Here is a 22,383-nt window from a genome sequence, read left to right on the forward strand (position 1 = left end):
AAGGGAAGAATAGCCTGAGTGAGGAAATGAAACAAGGAAATAAAGAAACTACAAGAACAGTAACAACATTAAATTATATCTTACATACATAAATTATAAAATCTTTAAAAGAAAAAAAAAAAAAAGAGGAAGAGAAATAAGATAGAATAACGTACCTGAGTGTACACTTAAGCAAGAGAACTCACCCCAAGACAGTGGAAGGCCATGGTACAGGGGCTATGGCACTACCCAAGACTAGAGAACAATGTTTTGATTTTGGAGTGTCCTTTTCATAGAAGAGCTGCTTACCACAGCTAAAGAGTCTTTTCTACCCTTACCAAGAGGAAAGCATCCACTGAACAATTACAGTGAAGTAGTTAACCCCTTGAGTGAAGAACTGTTTAGTAATCTCAGTGTTGTCAGTTGTATGAGGACAGAGGAGAATGTGGAAAGAATAGGCCAGACTATTTGGTATACTGTCTGTGTAAGCAAAGAAAAAATTTGCTGTAACCAGAGAGAGGGATCCAATGTAGTACTGTCTGGCAAGTCAAAGGACCAATAACTACAGTATCTAGAAGTAGTGTCTCATGGGTGTCTGGTGCCCTAGCCAACCTACTACCTACTTGCAGAAAAGGGGTAGTTCTATCAGCACTTAGAGGAGGAGGATCAGCAAATCCGGATGCCATCTGGCGTGTGGCACATGGGGGTCGTCGAGGTAACCTAAAACCAATATCGTCTATCAACTATTGACCAAATAAGCATGTAGAAAGGCTAAGATATCTAGGGGAACATGCGTGTTAGAAGGTGACATGAATGCTGCTGACGTCCCTGGAATGGGAGAGCAACATACTGGAAGATGTTCTACAACAAGATTTCTGGATAAATAGGGAGGCAAGCGTGTCCTTCAATGGTAATATCCAGTATAAAAAGCCTTTCTACCATGCACAAAAGTGAGGAAGTCCCCGATGCCACAAAGACCCCCTGGTGATTGAGTGTGTGTGCTATAACACTTCTATAGTTAGAATGGATCTTGCATACAGATCTATCATGTCAGCTGCCTTGGTGTGCACATCCTTTACCCAAATGCAAAATGTCTGGGAAACAGTATTCCTTTGCTTGCAGACCCAAGTCCCAAATGTCAAATTGTTTTTTGTCAATGCTACTGAATGACTTATCAAATCCTGTTAAAAAGATAGCAAAAACCATTGCTTGGACTTCCAGTAGGTTATAAGGTGCTTTACTTTGGTGAAAGTCCTCAGGTGTTTATGCACTCCCAGGTGTGCCCTACCCACCTTGGATTTGTCTGTGAATGGCAGGATCCCAAGAGATGAGGTTCAAGTGGAACTCCCCTGAAGAGGGAATCATCACTCAGTCACCAAACAAGATCCTCCAATGTTTCCTAATCTACTGAAACCTGAGGGTAGAGCAATCACTGGTTGTTTACCAGTGATGATTCCAACAATTATGGAGAGCAATCGTTGATGTGAAGTCCGTGTTGAAAGAGTTCTCTAATAATGCAGGAAGTTTCAGAGGGCATTGTTACCATTGAGCCAAAGATTCTTGTTTGTGAGGGGCAAAATGAAAATTCAATGTTTTATCAGCATAAATCTATCCTCTATTTCTGTCTGGTCATGCAGCTGGGTTACCAATTGAACATGATTACTGTATTGGACTGTGGCAAAAGGTGGGTAAACTGTTTCAGTCCTGGAGCACTGTCTCCTGGAGAGAGACAGGACAAGCTAATATTATCGAAAAAACCCGAGGTGAGTCTAGATCGAGGAGATACCAAAATGGCGAGCATGAACGCTCCTGGCGATGGAGTCACTGAAGCAACTTGGGAAGGACATTGTGGCTGCCAAATTCCTGAATCATAGCACACCGACAGATAAACCAGAAGACTACTGACAGAGCTAGACTTCTGAGCTCTTCATTGAGATGGCAGAATTACATGGTAACAAAAGTTATACCTGCAAGCAAGCAGCCTCACCACTCCAGAAGGAAGTGTCTGGACACTTCCTTCTTTTACCAGCTGGGGCTGAGAAACTACCACAATGCAAGAGAAGTTACCATGTGAGCTGATCATCTTGCTGATCAGAGGAGAAAGAGCAACCATCCAAAAAGGGGGTTTGCTTACAGTCACCCCTTTAGAAAGGTAAACAACACGAGATTCGAAGGTTTTTATCCTAATACGAAAAAAAGTAACTTTACCCCATGCTTACCTTTCATTGCATTTCCACTTATATATGAGAGGGCTCACAAGAAAAACCAACACCTATCACAAATGAATGCAAGAAAAGATCCAATGCTCAAGGAAGCAGTGCAACATTATGCAAATATCTGTTGCGACAAAAGACAATAATGGTTGCTATATTCTTTGACAGGTGGGCAGGCAAGACTTCCCCCTTGTGCCACTCATTACCAACTACCTTGTTAGCAATTCAATGACTATCACAGCGGAGAAATAGACATAACCCTATATTGAAGGAAAAAGTTTTTAAACACGTGACATTATACCTCATGCTAAGCCATTTCCTGTAACTTTTTTTTACTTGAATTTGCTTATTAGGAAATAAAGAAAATAAATATAATTTTCATTTCTCCATTATTCTTAAAATTTATGTGCAAATTTTTATCAGTAAAAATTTTATCTATCGAAAGACTTAGTGTGCTGTATGTATTGTATTAACAATGATATTGATTTGCTACTGTAAACTGGTTTATAACATTTTGAAAATCAATCTTTATTAAATTGAAGATGTTCTTGTTTTAAGTAATGTCTTTTTAATCTTGATATTGTGGTAAGGAACATAATGAAAGGCAAATATCACAAATTCAACAAAGAAACAAGACAATTAATACAAGTTGATTATGAACATTACGGTACAATGGCATGTTAGACAAAATATCAAATTCCATAAATTCCTTGTTACTTCAATGAACCCTAATTAGTAGTTTTTCCTGATTACTTTCTATTACAAAATAGAACAAACGTAAGCATTGGATAAACAACTACAATGACGAAATAATATAATGACTTCTTACCTCTTTTTAGTTCCTTGAAGATTATTTGTTTTTTGCGTGGTCGATACCCAGGTGAACCTTTTATTACTAGTTCTTTTTAAAGCAGGAGAGTCCACTTTCAATCGGTTAATTCTATACTTTGAAACAATGCCTTTGGCTGCTTTTTGCTTGGCAGACAAACTACCCCCTCTGTTTTCTATTTTGTACTTTGTGTTAATTCTTCTCATCCCTTTTGTATCCAAATTTTTTACCAAAGAAACTTTCCCAGACTTGATGGGTACATTACGAACCAGCTTATGCCGGCGTATAATTGTTCTTGTGTTTAATTTGTTCACATCTTTCAATGTTCTGGCCTTCAAAACTCCAACATTAGACTTCCTCCTAATTAGTTTAGTTTTAGATAAGACCATGTAGTTTTTCTTTGTTTCATTGTCTATTATACAATTCTGCACCTTCGATGAGTATTTAACAGATTTAAGCACAGAAGCTGAATACCTCTTCACAAGCTTTGTATTTGTCTTAATGGTATACTTTGGTCTCTCAAGTGTATCATCAGTCAATGAAGATGATCCTGATAACCGCCTGACTAACTTGTTTCTTGATAACACTGCGTAGCGTCTCTTAAGGTGGTTCTTAGCTAAAATGCTATGAGTTCTAGTTGGAAACACAGGTGAAGGACGGCAAAGAGTGATGTGCGATCCTTCTTTCTTTAGTGAAAGAGAACTTACCATAGGTAAACATTCAGGTCTTGTTTCTTTGGCTGGTATTGATAACTTGGTTTTAGAAATACTCCTCGATCTACGTCGCACAAGTTTTGTTTTTGAGATTACTTTGTACTTAGATACCGCACTTAGAGATGGTTTCTCCACGCTTACTAGTTTCGAATCAACTGAGGATAACGAAGGCACCATCTTCTTTGGACTAGATTTAGAAGCAATTGCTAAAATATCAACCTTATCACTACTTGACAATGACTTTAAAAGAATAGGATTTATAAGTATATTTGAACTTTTGACTGGTGAAGTCCTGGGGTTGCTTTCAAACTGAGACTTTGCAAGATTTTCAGTAAAACCATTTGCATTAACTTCAGCAAAATGAGATGGTTCCTTTGTGACTAATGTAAAATTTTTATGATTGTAAGTGGGATTTAAAACAATAGATTTGCTAGTCACTGAACTTGAATTAGGTTTATCTATGCAAAGTTTCACATTTGATAAAGAATATGCACCCTTACTTTTAGCAAATGGTAAACTATCATTAATTTTCTTTACTTTATCTTTAAAAAATTCTTTCTTAACATTATTTACAGTCCTACATGGTCCCAAACTTTTAGCCTTCACAGAGCTCTTGCTGTTTGCCTTTTCCAATACATTTATATTTGCTTTTTCACTTTCTCTGATAATACAATATTTCTCAAACCCCTGTTTAGTTCTTTCAACGTTACAGGCACCTGTCCTGTTATCAACTTTGAATTTACTTTTTGCCAATTCAGATACATTCCCATCAAATTTGGATACATTATCTTTAACTCTGCTTTGGCACTGGTACCTGAAACTAGAAGAACTAGAGGAATCAACAGGTATACGAGTGTTTGGCAAAGAAAAAGGATTAGTTCTCCATGAATATAAAGATGGCTTTGTTGAATTTACATATGATACCTGAGACTGTGGGGTATAATTAGAGTAACCACATTGGCTATTTACAAACACAGGTCTTTGGTTTCCTTGGTTATACACTACATTTGAAGAACTTCCAGCATGGTAAGATTCAAGATTTACAGGATTAATAGATGAGGATGTTTGTATCGTACTCAATAAATTTTGCACTGGCTTGGGTGGCGATGAATTCTGATGAAATGATTTACTTAGCACATAGCTATCCCCTGTTGATGTTAAATTCTGTTGCACTGGCTGCAAAAATACTTTGTGAGATCCAGACTTCTGAAAAAATGCTGGATTCACATGAAACTTGGATTTCACTTGAGTTTCACTTCTCCTGGCTATAAAGTCTGGATTAAAGTGTATATTCTTCTTGTCCTCTCTGTTGTCCATACTTCCCATCCTGGAAAATAAAGAACTTATTAAAGCTTATTCAAACTGCAATAACCAAATATCAATACGGTACCTTCATAAAAAAGTATACACATTATCTGATAATGTTATCATATGAATTGTACAAAATATATACAGTAAAGAATTAATATTTACATATGAAAACAAATAATTAATACTGTAATACAATTTAACATATAAAATATCAGACACTAAAAACTCCACATAGTCTATTATCTGTATGATATTAAATATTAAACTATGAATAAAGTATAAAGCTACCATGTCCCACACCCAGTTACAGTCATGATGTACACTGTTTCATCTTATTAACCATGTAAGCCTTTAAAATAACAATAATATTGAAGGGCGGTAATCATAAAAAATTTCATATAGGCTGACAAAATTATCACTTTTACATTTTACCTACTAATTGCAATTACAGTATGTATGAAGAAGCAATATTGTTATTGTTGTAAATGAAACTTTTCTCTATGAAAAAAATTTTGACATCAAAGAAACAATAATGAAAAATGCATGGTAAAATGTCTGTGCTAGCAGGGTTTTATGTGTAGCAATTAAAATGTAAAGAAATTAATTTCTGGTTACTCATAACAAAAGGGACCATGGATTAGTTCAAATATCAAATGAATTTATTATGCTAAATTTCTACATCCATAAAACATATTGTCTGTGTCTAGTTAAATATAAAATCACAAATCGTAAAAGTAATTTGTTTTTTTTTCCCATCTACACAAACATAAGACCTTTAATAGGAGCACAATTTCAGCAAAGCTGGAAAAATAAAAAGTTAAAATTATAACGAGGTGTCGGTACAGTAGGCAGCAGGGAAGCTTCACCCACTTATCAGCTAACTGAGTGGCCACTTTTACCTACATCTAAAACTTGTGGGGTGGATGAGGCAGGAATTCAAACCATAGTTCTCTCATATGACAAATTCATAGATAATTTGTGTATTTCCTATCTATACAAACCTTAGCTATTTATTAGGGGTTATACTTTCGGCGGAGCTGAAATGACGAGCCATTAAAATTTAGTGAGGGTTAACTACCCACACCACTAGTTAGCGGGGGGTAGGGGGGGGGTAGCTTGCTACCACTCCCACTCACACACCTGTGATTTAGCTCATTTTGCTTGGAGGTAGGACTTCAAGGGAGATAGGGCTGGCGGGCAAGTTTGTATAAATAGCTAAGGTTTGTATAGTTAGAAAAATGTTATTTTCATTAGTAAAATAAATTTTTGAATATACTTACCCGATGATCATGTAGCTGTCAACTCCGTTGCCCGACAGAAATCTACGGTCGGGATACGCCAGCGATCGCTATACAGGTGGGGGTGTACTCACCAGCGCCATCTGTGGTCAGGTACTCAAGTACTTCTTGTCAACAAGACCTCAATTTTCTCCTCGGTCCACTGGTTCTCTATGGGGAGGAAGGGCGGGTCCTTTAAATCATGATCATCGGGTAAGTATATTCAAAAATTTATTTTACTAATGAAAATAACATTTTTCAATATTAATCTTATCCGATGATCATGTAGCTGATTCACACCCAGGGTGGTGGGTGGAGACCAGTATATATGTTAACAAAGAAGCTAAGTATCCCGTATTTCATTTTTATTAGTTATTCAAAATAACAATATAAAATAAATAAGTACCTGGTAAGGAAGTCGACTTGAACCATTACTCTGCCTTTAATAAGTACGTCTTCCTTACTGAGCGTAGCGGTCCTCTTAGGATGCTGAACGACTCTTAGGTGCTGAAGTATAAAGGGCTGCAACCCATACTAAAGGACCTCATCAAAACCTCTAACCTAGGCGCTTCTCAAGAAAAAATTGACCACCCGCCAAATCAACCAGGATGCGGAAGGCTTCTTAGCCGACCGTACAACCCAAAAACAACAATAAAAGTAATCAAGAGAAAGGTTAAAAAGGTTATGGGATTATGGGAATGTAGTGGCTGAGCCCTCACCTACTACTGCACTCGCTGCTACGAATGGTCCCAGGGTGTAGCAGTTCTCGTAAAGAGACTGGACATCTTTGAGATAGAATGATGCGAACACTGACTGCTTCTCCAATAGGTTGCATCCATAACACTCTGCAGAGAACGGTTCTGTTTGAAGGCCACTGAAGTAGCCACAGCTCTCACTTCATGTGTCCTTACCTCCAGCAAAGCAAGGTCTTCTTCCTTCATATGAGAATGAGCTTCTCTAATCAGAAGCCTGATGTAGTAAGAAACTGCGTTCTTAGACATTGGTAGCGAAGGCTTCTTAACAGCACACCATAAGGCTTCTGATTGTCCTCGTAAGGGTTTTGTCCTTTTCAGATAGTACCTAAGAGCTCTGACTGGGCAAAGTACTCTCTCCAGCTCGTTACCCACCAAGTTGGATAGGCTAGGGATCTCGAACGATTTAGGCCAAGGACGTGAAGGAAGCTCGTTTTTAGCCAAAAAACCGAGCTGCAAGGAACATGTAGCCGTTTCCGATGTGAAACCTATGTTCCTGCTGAAGGCGTGGATCTCACTTACTCTTTTAGCTGTTGCTAGGCATACGAGGAAAAGAGTTTTTAATGTGAGGTCCTTGAAAGAGGCTGATTGGAGCGGTTCAAATCTAGATGACATCAGGAACCTTAGGACCACGTCTAGATTCCAGCCTGGAGTGGACAACCGACGTTCCTTAGAGGTCTCAAAAGACCTAAGGATGTCCTGTAGATCTTTGTTGGAGGAAAGATACAAGCCTCTGTGGCGGAAAACCGCTGCCAACATACTTCTGTAACCCTTGATCGTAGGAGCTGATAGGGATCTAACGTTCCTTAGATGTAACAGGAAGTCAGCAATCTGGGTTACAGTGGTACTGGTTGAGGAAACTGCATTGGCCTTGCACCAGCTTCGGAAGACTTCCCATTTAGATTGATAGACTCTGAGAGTGGATGTCCTCCTTGCTCTGGCAATCGCTCTGGCTGCCTCCTTCGAAAAGCCTCTAGCTCTTGAGAGTCTTTCGATAGTCTGAAGGCAGTCAGACGAAGAGCGTGGAGGCTTGGGTGTACCTTCTTTACGTGAGGTTGACGCAGAAGGTCCACTCTTAGAGGGAGAGTCCTGGGAACGTCGACCAGCCATTGTAGTACCTCTGTGAACCATTCTCTCGCGGGCCAGAGGGGAGCAACCAACGTCAGCCGTGTCCCTTTGTGAGAGGCGAATTTCTGAAGTACCCTGTTGACAATCTTGAACGGCGGGAATGCATACAGGTCGAGATGGGACTAATCCAGCAGAAAGGCATCCACGTGAACTGCTGCTGGGTCTGGAATCGGAGAACAATACAATGGGAGCCTCTTGGTCATCGAGGTAGCGAACAGATCTATGGTTGGCTGACCCCACAGGGACCAAAGTCTGCTGCAAACATTCTTGTGAAGGGTCCACTCTGTGGGGATGACCTGACCCTTCCGGCTGAGGCGATCTGCCATGACATTCATATCGCCCTGAATGAACCTCGTTACCAGCGTGAGCCTTCGATCTTTTGACCAAATGAGGAGGTCCCTTGCGATCTCGAACAACTTCCTCGAATGAGTCCCCCCCTGCTTGGAGATGTAAGCCAAGGCTGTGGTGTTGTCGGAGTTCACCTCCACCACCTTGTTTAGCTGGAGGGACTTGAAGTTCATTAAGGCCAGATGAACCGCCAACAACTCCTTGCAATTGATGTGAAGTGTCCTTTGCTCCTGATTCCATGTTCCCGAGCATTCCTGTCCGTCCAATGTCGCACCCCAGCCCGAGTCTGATGCGTCCGAGAAGAGACGGTGGTCGGGGGTCTGAACAGCCAACGAAAGACCTTCCTTGAGAAGAATGCTGTTCTTCCACCACGTTAGAGTAGACCTCATCTCTTTGGAAACAGGAATTGAGACCGTCTCTAGCGTCATGTCCTTGATCCAGTGAGCAGCCAGATGAAATTGAAGGGGGCGGAGGTGGAGTCTCCCTAACTCGATGAACAGGGCCAGCGATGAAAGTGTCCCTGTTAGACTCATCCACTGCCTTACTGAGCATCGGTTCCTTCTTAGCATGCTCAGGATGCACTCTAGGGCTTGGTTGATCCTTGGGGCCGACGGAAAAGCCCGAAAAGCTCGACTCTGAATCTCCATACCCAGGTAAACAATGGTCTGGGATGGGACGAGCTGGGACTTCTCTAAATTGACCAGGAGGCCCAGTTCCTTGGTCAGATCCATAGTCCATCTGAGATTCTCCAGACAGCGACGACTTGTGGGAGCTCTTAAAAGCCAGTCGTCTAAATAGAGGGAGGCTCTGATGTCTGCCAAGTGAAGGAATTTCGCAATATTCCTCATCAGTCGCGTAAACACAAGAGGTGCCGTGCTTAGGCCAAAGCACAGGGCTTGGAACTGGTACACAACCTTTCCAAAGACGAATCTCAGGAAAGGTTGGGAGTCTGGATGGATGGGAACGTGAAAGTATGCGTCTTTCAGGTCTAACGAGACCATCCAGTCCTCCTGCCTGACCGCTGCTAGGACTGACTTCGTCGTCTCCATCGTGAACGTCTGCTTGGTGACATAAGCATTGAGCGCACTGACGTCCAGCACCGGTCTCCAACCTCCTGTCTTCTTGGCTACCAGGAAGAGACGGTTGTAAAAGCCCGGGGATTGATGGTCCCGGACTATGACCACTGCCTCCTTCTGTAGCAAGAGCGACACCTCTTGTTGCAACGCTAGCCTCTTGTCCTTCTCCTTGTAGTTGGGAGAGAGGTTGATGGGAGATGTAGTTAGAGGGGGATTGAGGCAGAACGGAATTCTGTATCCCTCCTTCAGCCACTTCACAGACTGAGCGTCTGCACCTCTGCTCTCCCAAGCTTGCCAGAAGGTCTTGAGTCTGGCTCCTACAGCTGTCTGGAGAGGAAGGCAGTCAAAACTTGCCTCTTGCGGACTTGGAACCCTTCTTGGACTTGCCACAGTGACTGTCTGCACGGGTACCTCCTCTGCTGGAGGTTCTGCCACGAAAGGGCGGGATGAATCTAGAAGCAGGTGTATCAACTGCTAAGGGGCGGACGGATCTAGGCACGGAAGGTAAGGTTTTAGCCTTACGTGCAGAAGAAGCCATGAGGTCATGCGTATCCTTCTGGATAAGAGAGGCAGCCATCCCCTTAATTAACTCCTCCGGAAACAGAGACTTGGAGAGAGGAGCAAACAGCAACTCTGACTTCTGGCAAGGGGTGATACCAGCAGATAAGAAGGAGCACAGATGTTCTCTCTTCTTGAGGACCCCTGATACATAAGAAGCCGCAAGCTCGCCAGACCCATCCCGTATTGCCTTGTCCATGCTGGACATGATCAGCATGGCCGAGTCCTTGTCAGAAGGGGAAGTCTTCCTGCTTAAGGCTCCCAAACACCAATCGAGGAAGTTGAAAATCTCGAAGGCACGAAAGACTCCCTTCATCATATGATCAAGATCTGAAAAGGACCAGCAGATCTTCGAACGTCTCATAGCCAACCTGCGGGGAGAGTCAACCAGACTTGAGAAGTCGGCCTGGGCAGAGGCAGGAACCCCCAAGCCAGATTCCTCTCCCGTGGCATACCAGACGCTCGACTTAGAAGCCAGCTTGGGAGGAGGAAACACAAAAGAGGTCCTTCCCAGTTGCTTCTTGGAATGCAACCAAACCCCCATAACCCTCAAAGCTCTCCTTGATGATCTGGCGAGAACAAGCTTGGTGAAGGCAGGAGCAGTAGACTGCATGCCCAGAGCAAACTCGGAGGGAGGAGAACGAGGGGTTGCAGACACAAAGTGTTCAGGGTACAATTCTCTGAACAAAGCAAGGACTTTGCGGAAGTCTAAGGAGGGTGGTGAAGACTTGCGTCCTTCAACATCAGAGTGAGGATCATCCAGATGAGCAGCTTCATCCTCCGAAACCTCCTCATCCGACAGTTGAGCAGTAAGAGGCAAAGGCAGAGCAGCAAGTTGAACGGCTGAATCCTGCAGAACGGGTGCATGCGTACCTGCGGATCCATCATCATGCCTCTGCTGGACAGACTGTGAGCTGGCAACAACAAAAGCAGAGGGTCGGTGTGTGGGAGGGTCTGCGGTGGGCTGAGGAGCATGCGGTGTGGTATGCAGAGCATGCTGTAAGGCATGCGGCTCATGCTGCATGGGATGCGGCTCATGCTGCATGGTATGAGGCTCATGCTGCATGGTATGCGGCTCATGCTGCATGGTATGCGGAGCATGCTGTAAGGTCTGCAGAGCATGCTGCATGGGCTGAGGAGAATGCCGCATAGTGCTGGAACCCGGCAACTCCTGATGCGGCAGCTCACGCATGTTAGCAGATGGTGCAGCAAGAACATGCGTCTGGCAGTGAGGACTGCGCATCGGTGGAGGAGCTCTCACAGGTAGGGAGTGGGAGCAGGCAGCCGCAGTATCTGCAGAGCGCACAACCTCTGCGGGTTGTAGAATAACAGGAGAGGTGTTAACCTTCTCTGCATGATACTCCTGCATAAAAGCTGCAAGCTGAGACTGCATAGTCTGCAGCATGGACCACTTCGGGTCTACTGTGGTTGGAGCAACAACAGACGGAGCAGAGGCCTGTTGAGGGACCACTCTACCTCTCTTGGGAGGTGTGCAGTCATCAGATGACTGTGGCGAGTCCGAACTGACCCAGTGGCTACACCTGGGCCGTTGGACTAGCTCGGAAGGGACCTTACGTTTGAGCGGTCGTGAGACCCTGGTCCACCGTTTCCTCCTGGAAACCTCTTCCACAGACGAGGAATGTAAGGGCTCATTCGTCTGGGAGTGGAAGGGACGATCCTTAGCAGATGCGTCCGCAACCACTGAGGATACATCCGTGCGCCGATCAAGGCCTGCCGAACCCTTTGGTCCTTCGACATTGCTTCTCCCCTGGGCTTGGGAGCTTGCAAGAGGTCCCGGACTGGGAGGACGACTGGCACGCACAGATGTATCCTCATGCGCAACACTGACACTGACACTATGCACAGCACTAGCACTAACACTTCCCACTGCACTCTTCGCTTTCAGCTCCTTGACATCTGCCAAGAGCTGATTGCGGTCACTAACCAACGACTCCACTTTATCACCGAGAGCCTGAATGGCACGCAACATATCAGCCATTGCAGGCTGAGCACTCGTAGTAGGTTCGGGAGTCACCACCACAGGGGAAGGAAAAGGTTGAGGGGCATGGGGAGAGGAAAAATCCACAGAGCGAGAAGAACTCCTCCTATCTCTCTCCTTCTCTAACCTACGAGTATATCTGAGGAATTCATTAAAATCGAATTCCGAAAGCCCAGCACATTCCCCACATCGATCTTCCAATTGACAGGATTTTCCCCTACAATTGGAACATACGGTGTGAGGATCAACAGAGGCCTTCGGAAGACGCCTATTACAAGTCCTAACACTACATCGCCTGTATTTAGGAACTTGGGAATGGTCAGACATCTTGAATTTTAGAAGTAGTCAAGGGGGAATTCCAAAGTAAAGCAAAGATCGTTAACCAATGAATCAAATTAATACCAAAAGCTTGCTAAGCTAAGGATAAAGCTTCCTGTACAGCGAAGGCTAAATTTCAGAGCAAATACTTCACCAAATCGTGAACAAAAGACTCCAAAATCAACAGCGTATCCATGTAGGTCTTGCCGGTGGCACGACAGAGGAAAAATTGAGGTCTTGTTGACAAGAAGTACTTGAGTACCTGACCACAGATGGCGCTGGTGAGTACACCCCCACCTGTATAGCGATCGCTGGCGTATCCCGACCGTAGATTTCTGTCGGGCAACGGAGTTGACAGCTACATGATCATCGGGTAAGATTAATATTGAAAAAATACAAATTATCTACGAATTTGTCATTTGTTCCGTAACTGGAATACAAACCACACTATTTATTAGGGGTGACTCACCCATTAGGAAGGGTGGATGTCCCTGCCAATCTGGCTTTTGGATATACCCGGGGGCTCCTTATCTGAGTATATTAGTACTCAAAAAAAAAAGGAGTCCCTGCCCTTGCTAAAACCTTGCTACGCAAGATTCACGGCCTACGCAAGCTGTGTTGAGACATGCAGCAGAAGTATGACTGTCTAGGTAAAGTTATTCCGGGTCTATTGTAGGAAAAAACTGATGTAACCAAGAATTTCCCAATACCACCTCGCCAGGGTATGGGGAGGCAACAGTATTATCTTAATACTGTACTAGGTACATAAGGGAGCATGGTTTACCTGCAGTGGTTTGAGGTCAGCTTATGCAGAGAACCCAGGATGCTGCTTTCCCCACGAGAGAGTAGGATGAAGAAAAGAATAAGAGCCAGTCAAATCTTTTCATTCACACAGACTAAAACCGGGTAACAGTGAGTGCCCTCAACCTTCTGCTACTTTTACAATAAGGAGTTGGAGGCATACAACCAGCTGTCGTGCAGCCACCACCGGACCGATATAGATTGTATCAAGTTCCTGTGGGTCACGTCTTGCAGGAGAAAGGTTGTGAAAGTCACCTGGAGCATTCACATCCTTTCTTGTAAAACCTGCGTCACAGAGTAATCTGCTAAGAAGGACCAGGGGCATAGCTATGCCCCTGACATCGTGAGTCGTCATGTTGAGATGTTTTGGTGATCCTCCTCTAGACTCTCCCAGTGCTCATGACGAGAGAAGGGACCCGGGTGGGCTGTTGCCATTTTCTTAAGGTAGACTCTCATACCTTACCCTGGGTACAGTAACGGATGATCTGGATCGTCCGTTACCGAGTGGAGACTTGAGTAGGATCCGTCACCTCTGGAGACTGTGTCTGGCGACATACTCGGGGATGAAACTGAACATTGCCTTTCGCCCTTCTCATTAATAGCCAATGTCGACAGAGAGACCATGAAGTTCCTTGACTCATATGGCTGCTGTCAGAGTGTGTAAGAACATTGTCTTCTTAAACCAGGTGAATATTTGTTGCCTGGTGAAGTGGAACATAAGGAAGTCTCTTTAGAGACCGGAGAATTTGAACCATGTTTCGAGAGAAAGGTCTCAATTCCGACTGGAGAAAGGCAAGCTGTAAGTCCGTATGAGTTAGGAAAGGTCTAGCGATGAGAGGATGTCCCTTCCTTTCAGTTTGAAGGTGAAGGATCGAGGTTGAGTGATCATCTTTACCTGTTGAGACTGAATAGGGGGTCTTTTACTCTTGCATATACTCGAGGATTCCGCTATTGCAGTAATAGAGGTATCGAGTGGAGAGAGACACTTTCACATGACACTAACCACACAAGACGTTATACTGCTTGGTAGACTGATGCTGAGGAATTCCTGATATCTAGACAACCTTTTCGCAACTAATTGAGAAAAGCCTCTGTGGGAGAGGAGGTATTGGGTAGTCTCCAGGCGTACAATCATAGCAAAGCTATAACTTGTGGTAGGTGTCAAAGTGGGTTGTCTGTGATGTGGAGAGGGTTCTCTTGGTGACTCTATCAGGAGCTGCAAAAGGTTAGGAAACCATTCTGCGTAATGCCATAGCAGAGCTAGGAGAGTTCTTGAGAGGCTGAACGATATTCTAACCTTCTTGAGTGCCCTTCTCCAGACAAAACAGGGACGAGACGTAAACTTCTTTGTTGTATCCACCATTGTTGGCCTGTTTTTTGCCAGAGAGCCTTGGGGTCTAGGGCTGGGAAGCAACAGCAGCCTGAGGTTCAGGAGCGTTGCAAACAGATCCCTAGTTGGAGGACCCCGTACAGTCGGGACTTTGTCAGCTACAAGATGATCCAAAGACCATTCGGTATACCTTATCACGGTCTACGCAAGCTGTGTTGAGACATGCAGCAGAAGTATGACTGTCTAGGTAAAGTTATTCTGGGTCTATTGTAGGAAAAAACTGATGTAACCAAGACTTCCCCAATACCACCTCGCCAGGGTATGGGGAGGCAACAGTATTATCTTAATACTGTACTAGGTACATAAGGGAACATGGTTTACCTGCAGTGGTTTGAGGTCAGCTTATGCAGAGAACCCAGGATGCTGCTGTACACATTAGAAAATGAGAAGGCACCCCTCGAGGGGAGGGGCAGAACTACTTCTCTGGGGGAAGCCGTCCTGTCCCTTGAACTCCAAGGTTGACTTGGTGTTAGCCAGTGTACACTTCTACTCAAGTGTACCCCGGGGGAGACAGATCTAGGTTTCTTCAACTTCGAGGAAGACCCCAAAAGGCGAAGACTCTCTCTTGGATTTCTTCTTACGTTGGTGCCAAAACCTCTCCAACTGGGAGGTAGACCACTCCCAGCATTCAGGGCAGGTGTTGTCCTGACACAATACTGCCTTCAGCAGGGTGGACACAATAAATAGGGGCCCGTATCAACAGAGGACAGGAAAATCCTGCAGGAGCGGCTTTGTATTAGTGACAGAACAAATTAATATTTGCAAATGAAGGGAACCATGGCAGAGCAAAAACCATTAGAAGGAGGTGACATGAATAATAGATAATTATGATACTTTACTGTAATTTCACGATACTTACATGAGCCATAATCGCCTTTGTAGTTGATTGGAATGGACCAGGTCAATAACTAAAATGTGGATAAATATTTGCTATAGCACAATATTCCTAATGAAGAATATAAAAACTGATTCTGGTGTATTTCTAGGTATTCTGAACTATTCTGGTGTAAGTAATTAGGGGAAACATATTTTTCAAGTTTTAGACGTTTTAAAATTTCAAAAGACTAGAAATCATTTTGAAAGGGAACAACACCTAACCTCAAGCTCCCCCCCCCAAACCTAACCTAGGAGCCGTATCCTCACCTACTTACAGTAGCTACTAGGGGGTACACTCCCCTGTACCCCCCCCCCCCCCTTAGAGCATCTTACCCTTGGCTTTCCCTAAGACTATGTCTCAACTGTACTCGTTTCCTAACTTGCTTCACTCCTGGCAAGGTAACACTAAATTAATACTTCGCAAATCATGAAACGAGAAGCTTCATAACATTGTACAGTATTTCAGAATTTTCAGACAAAGATAAACAACATTTTTTCTACAGAAATTTATTTGCCTAATAATAAAGAAAATTTACACCTGTAACAACCTACTAAATAGGCCTACACCCCAGAAAAATCAAGATTGGGTGGATTGCCTAAATATTCACGGTCAGTAAATGGAGAGCGTGGTCTTGTAAACAAATACCAATCAAACAAAAGACAGTGAGAAGGAGAAATATATGTTTCTAGTCTTTGTATAACAGTGGTCAGAAACTACCCGTGCATAGAATACCACCTAACCTAAACTTCCCCACCTAACTACAAGGGGGGGAGGGGGGAAATAGCACCACTCTGAAACCCACATTTGATTACTGTATTTTCAGCTATAGGATTGAAAATGTTGCAGTTATAAGGCATGGCCGTCAACATACATAAACCCCATAGGTCTCGGGTGTTTAAGAGATTAAAGTATTTTACCATATATTTACCTTGGTATTTGAGGGGTTATAACAATGAACAGCTACGTAAGTGGAACAGTGACTAAATTGTTCTTTTCTAACTATCTTTTACATCTTTAAAATTGGGAATATAATGTAATTGTAGGTGTTCTAGCAGAAATCCATAACTTTTGAGTTATGGTAGGTCGAATACCATAACTGATAAGCTATGGTTTTGGGGTAGATATTGTCATTAATTACGTCCGAAACACGTTAAAATATACTGTGTGCCAGTGTAATTGCAGGATATTTAAATCAACTTTTTAAACTTTGTTGTTTCTGCCAGTCATCATCATAAAAAACTAGTCATCGTAATAAAAAATGTCACTGTAATCAAAACCGAGTAATATTAATGAAACATGGTCAAAACACTGGACAGGAGCTTTTGTTTACCAGGACTTCCAGATGCATAGAAAACATGACTTTCTACACCATTTTCTGAGCCTTTGAATAATGATGAAAAAGACCTCCCTCATCCATAGCACCCACCTAAACTAAGCTACAAACTGGTATCTTACCTACTTACCTAAGGGGGTCTAGTGCCCACTCTGTGGACCCCCTTAGACTGCCGTATTCTTTGAGATAAGATTGAAAATAAGGAAGACATGAGGCATAGCCATCATCACACATACACACCTGATTTTTAATGGAGTCATTTATAATAGCGTTCATCATATTAAAATTACCTCCTTACTTAATTGAGCTCATAATTTATTGGTTCTGGCTCTGACCTATGCTCGCTTCGCTCGGGATTAACCATTACCTCATTACTCCAATGCTCTAGAAAGCAGAACATGTTTCGCTACATGCTTTATGCCCGTGGGGCAGTATTTCGGTGTTAATTACCAATTATACAAACTTAGAATTTTATTATCTCGGTTACTATTACCCAGTGATTGATGGCTATGTGAGATAAACGAATGAACTAGTAATGATTTATTGAAAAATGTTATTTTGATTATAAAAAAAATTTTTGAATATACTTACCCGGTGATTATAATAACTGCAACTCTGTTGCCCGACAGACAACTCTACGGTAAAAACTCGCCAGTGATCGCTACACAGGTTGCGGGTGTGCCCAACAGCGCCATCTGTCGTCCAGATACCCAGTACTCAATGTAAACAAAAGACTCAATTTTCTCCTCGGTCCACTGCGTCTCTATTGGGGAGGAAGGGAGGGTCCTTTAATTTATAATCACCGGGTAAGTATATTCAAAAATTTATTTTATTATCAAAATAACATTTTTCAATATTTAACTTAGCCGGTGATTATAATAGCTGATTCACACCCAGGGGGGTGGGTAGAGACCAGCAATATATGTTTACATTATTATGAGCTAAGAGTTTTTATTTCATTTTAGAAGTTATCAAAATAACAAAAACAAAATAAATAGGTACCTGGTAAGGAAGTCGACTTGAACAATTTCTCTGCCTTTTAAGTACGTCTTCCTTACGGAGCCTCGCGATCCTCTTAGGATGCTGAACGACCCCTAGGATCTGAAGTATCAAGGGTTGCAACCCATACAACAGGACCTCATCAAAACCTCTAATCTAGGCGCTCTCAAGAAATGACTTTGACCACCCGCCAAATCAACCAGGATGCGAAAGGCTTCTTAGCCTTCCGGACAACCCAAAAAACTACAATAAAAACATTTCAAGAGAAAGATTAAAAGGGTATGGAATTAGGGAATTGTAGTGGTTGAGCCCTCACCCACTACTGCACTCGCTGCTACGAATGGTCCAAGTGTGTAGCAGTTCTTGTAAAGAGACTGGACATCTTTCAAGTAAAGTGACGCGAACACTGACTTGCTTCTCGAATAGGTTGCGTCCATTATACTTTGCAGAGACATATTTTGCTTAAAGGCCACGTAAGTTGTTACAGCTCTAACTTCGTGCGTCTTCACCTTAAGCAAAGTTCGGTCTTCCTCACTCAGATGTGAATGAGCTTCTCGTATTAACAATCTGATAAAGTCTGACCAAGCATTCTTTGACAAAGGCAAGGATGGTTTCTTAACTGAACACCATAAAGCTTCAGATTGGCCTTGTAAAGGTTTAGTACGCTTTAAATAGAACTTAAGAGCTCTAACAGGGCATAAGACTCTTTCTAGTTCATTGCCTACGATCTCCGATAAGCTGGGGATATCGAAAGATTTAGGCCAAGGCCGAGAAGGCAGCTCATTTTTGGCTAGAAAACCAAGTTGTAGCGAACAAGTGGCTTTTTCTGACGAAAATCCTATGTTCTTGCTGAAGGCATGAATCTCACTGACTCTTTTAGCCGAGGCTAAGCATACCAGGAAAAGAGTCTTAAGAGTGAGATCTTTCAGGGAGGCTGATTGTAACGGCTCCAACCTGTCTGATATGAAGAATCTTAGTACCACGTCTAAATTCCATCCAGGGGTAGCCAAACGACGCTCCTTGGTGGTCTCAAAAGACTTAAGGAGGTCTTGCAGATCTTTATGTTTGGAAAGATCTAAGCCTCTATGCCGGAAGACCGATGCCAACATGCTTCTGTAGCCCTTGATAGTGGGAGCTGAAAGGGATCGTCCTTTTCTCAGGTAAAAGAGAAAAACAGCTATTTGAGCTACAGAGGTACTGGTCGAGGATACAGAAACTGACTTGCACCAGTCCCGGAAGACTTCCTACTTCAATTGGTAGACTCTAATGGAAGAAGCTCTCCTTGCTCTAGCAATCGCACTGGCTGCTTCCTTCAAAAAGACTCTAGCTCTCGAGAGTCTTTCGATAGACTGAAGGCAGTCAGACGAAGAGCGTGGAGGCTTTGGAGTACCTTCTTTACGTGTGGCTGACGTAGAAGGTCTACCCTTAGAGGAAGACTACTGGGAACGTCTACTAACCATCGAAGTATCTCGGTGAACCATTCTCTCGCGGGCCAGAGGGAAGCAACTAACGTCAACCTTGTCCCTTCGTGAGAGGCGAACTTCTGCAGTACCTTGTTGACAATCTTGAACGGTGGGAATGCGTAGAGATCCAGATGTGACCAATCTAGGAGGAAAGCATCTATATGTATTGCTGCTGGGTCCGGGACTGGAGAGCAATAGATTGGAAGCCTCTTGGTCAGCGAGGTTGCAAAGAGATCTATGGATGGTTTTACCCCAAGTGGCCCAAAGTCTCTTGCACACATCCTTGTAGAGGGTCCATTCGGTTGGAATTACTTGCCCTTTCCGACTGAGACAATCTGCTATGACATTCAAGTCACCTTGGATAAACCTCGTTATTAGGTAGATGTCTTGACCTATTGACCAGATGAGCAGGTCCCTTGTGATCTCGTACAACGTCAGTGAGTGGGTACAGTTTGGAGATGTACGCCAAGGCCGTGGTGATGTCCGAGTTAACTTCCACCACTTTGCCTCGAAGGAGAGACTTGAAGCTTTTCAAGGCCAGATGTACTGCCAACAGCTCCTTGCAGTTGATATGCATGCTCCTCTGACTCGAGTTCCACAGTCCTGAGCATTCCCGACCGTCTAGTGTCGCGCCCCAGCCCACGTCCGATGCGTCCGAGAAGAGAACGTGATTGGGAGTCTGAACAGCCAGGGGAAGACCCTCTCTTAGGTTGATATTGTCCTTCCACCAAGTCAGATAAGACTTTATCTTTTCGGAAACGGGGATCGAGACCGCTTCTAGCGTCTTGTCCTTTTTCCAGTGAAAAGCTAGATGGTATTGAAGAGGACGGAGGTGTAGTCTTCCTAGTGACACAAATTGTTCCACGGATGACAGCGTCCCTACCAGACTCATCCACAGCCTGACTGAGCAGCGTTCCTTCTTCAGCATCTTCTGGATGGATAGCAGGGCTTGATCTATTCTGGGGGCTGATCGTCTTGTTGTTCAGCAACGTCCTCATCAGAGGGTTCCTCATCCGAAAACTGATGAGGAAACGGCAACGGAGTGGGCAACGTCTGGCTCGCTGAGTCCGGTCGCACTGGTGGATGCGTGACGGAGCCGGACGCAATATCATGGAACTGCTGCACAGTCTGTGAACTGTCAACAACCATGGGTGCGCGAGGAAGCACAGCGTCAACCCGAGACTGTCTAGACCGTCTGGGTTGTGCAGTCAACACCCTACCGGGTTGCTGAGGTTGACGCACTGCGTCAAAACAAGTCACCTCTGCTGGTTGTTGAACGTCCTGAACGTCAACAACCACCTCCGAGCGTCGCTTAACGTCAACGTGCGGCTGGCAACCCACACTGGGTCGCATCGGTGGAGGAACCACCTCAACTGGCAGACGCGAGTAGGTTACCTCAGCGTCAACAGGGCGCACAACCGACCGGTTGGAAGGTTGTTGGCCAGAAGGTTCGGTAGCAACCTTCTCCGCATTAAAGTCCTCTATCAAGGACGCAAGCTTGGATTGCATGTCTTGCAGCAAAGCCCATTTAGGGTCTACGGGAGCAGGTGTGGCAACAGATGGGGTTAGCGACTGAGGCGGTACCGTTTACCATCCCTGAAAGCCTTGTTATGCGTGACATAATTGTACAGCAAAACTTCAAAGGCTCGAAAACAGCTGTGAAGTTGACCTGCAAACAACTTGGAGCGTCTCCTGGCCAGGCGCCAGGGAGAGTCTACGAGATTTGAGAAGTCAAGCTGGGCAGAAGCATGAACTCCCAAGCCGAGAACTTCTCTCGTGTCATATCAGACTCTCGCTCTATAAACCAGTTTAAAAGAAGGGAAAGCAAAGGCTGTATCCCCCAAACTCCTCCTGGTGAAAAACCAGTCGCCTAGCAGACGTAAAGCTCTCTAGGAGAGCGAGAGAGCACTAGCTTAAAAACAACGGCTTCGAAGTAGCTAGGCCGAGTGTAAGCTCTGACGTTTAGGCGAACGAGGAGCAGCAGTTACAAAAAGATCCGGACAAAGATCCTTAAAAAAATCATCATGATTTAATTAAAGTCCATAGGAGGCTAAGCAGCTTTAGGCTCCTCTCCATCTGACAGAGTCCTCAAGGGAATATCAGTAGGAGGGGGAACAGCAACTTCCTCATCTACAGGAACCTTGTCCGATAAAAGCTGAGTCTCAAGCAAGGGAGAGACCTACCGTGGTGGCAATGCTTTACAAGCAGAGTCCACACTCACTGGTGCATTAGTAGCGGACCAGAACGCAACGTCATGTAACTGCTTGACAGTCTGTGAACTGTCAACAACTGAACTGTCAACCACAACAGGTGCGTGAGGACGCACAGCGTCCACTCGAGACTGCTTTGACTGCCTAGACTGAGCAGTCAAAACAACTCTAGAATGCGGAGGTTGACGCACAGCGTCAAAACAAGTCAACTCCGATTGTTAGTGAACGTCTTGAACGTCAACAGGAGCATCAGCAAGTGGCCTAACGTCCAAATGCGGCTGAAAAACCACACGAGACCGCATCGAGTGTGGTTCTAAACAACCTGACTGACGTGACTAAGCTACGCCAACGTCAACAGTAAGCACAAAGGAACGTTAGGTTGGCTGAAAGCCAGGATATCGATGAGATAAACGGCTAGACTCAACGGACTAATCGGCAGAATAGTCTTCCATAAGGGAGGCAAGCATATACTGCATGTCTTGCCATACAACCCATTAAGGATCAACGGAAATGGTTGTGGTAAGAGACGAGGGTAACGTCTGTGACCGCAACACTTTGCCTACAAAAAAAGACTCTCGGAGTCTGTGTTACGCTTTTGTTAGGCGGCGAGCAGTTATCCGATGACTGCATAGGGTCAGAGCTGTCCTAATGGTTGTAACCAGGATGCTGGACCTGTCCTGAAAGGACTGACTTTCGCTTAAGGGCTTCGAAACCTTGTGACAGGTTTCTTATGCGAAAAGCCTTCGGATGACGAGGAGAAACAACGTCTCTCTCGTTTTATGGTAGAGGAGATCTTGGTAAGATACACC

The 22,383-nt window shown here is 44.1% G+C and overlaps 1 protein-coding gene across 3 annotated transcripts in view; it reads right to left on the reverse strand.

Annotated features, from left to right (window-relative positions):
- The window catches only part of ZC3H3 (Zinc finger CCCH domain-containing protein 3), a 58,431-nt gene that overhangs the window by 32,458 nt on the left and 3,590 nt on the right, over positions 1 to 22,383 (reverse strand). For 2 of the 3 annotated variants that reach the window (XM_068361930.1, XM_068361929.1), the window contains exon 2: positions 3,022 to 5,061. In XM_068361930.1, the coding sequence (XP_068218031.1) occupies positions 3,022 to 5,060 (2,039 nt within the window). In that variant the 5' untranslated portion in view covers position 5,061. Of the gene's footprint in view, positions 1 to 3,021; positions 5,062 to 15,551; positions 15,601 to 22,383 lie in introns of those variants that run through there. The other variant, XM_068361928.1, reaches the window with a different exon arrangement.

This window comes from Palaemon carinicauda, chromosome 38 (assembly GCF_036898095.1).
Source record: "Palaemon carinicauda isolate YSFRI2023 chromosome 38, ASM3689809v2, whole genome shotgun sequence".
NCBI classification, from domain to species: domain Eukaryota; kingdom Metazoa; phylum Arthropoda; class Malacostraca; order Decapoda; family Palaemonidae; genus Palaemon; species Palaemon carinicauda.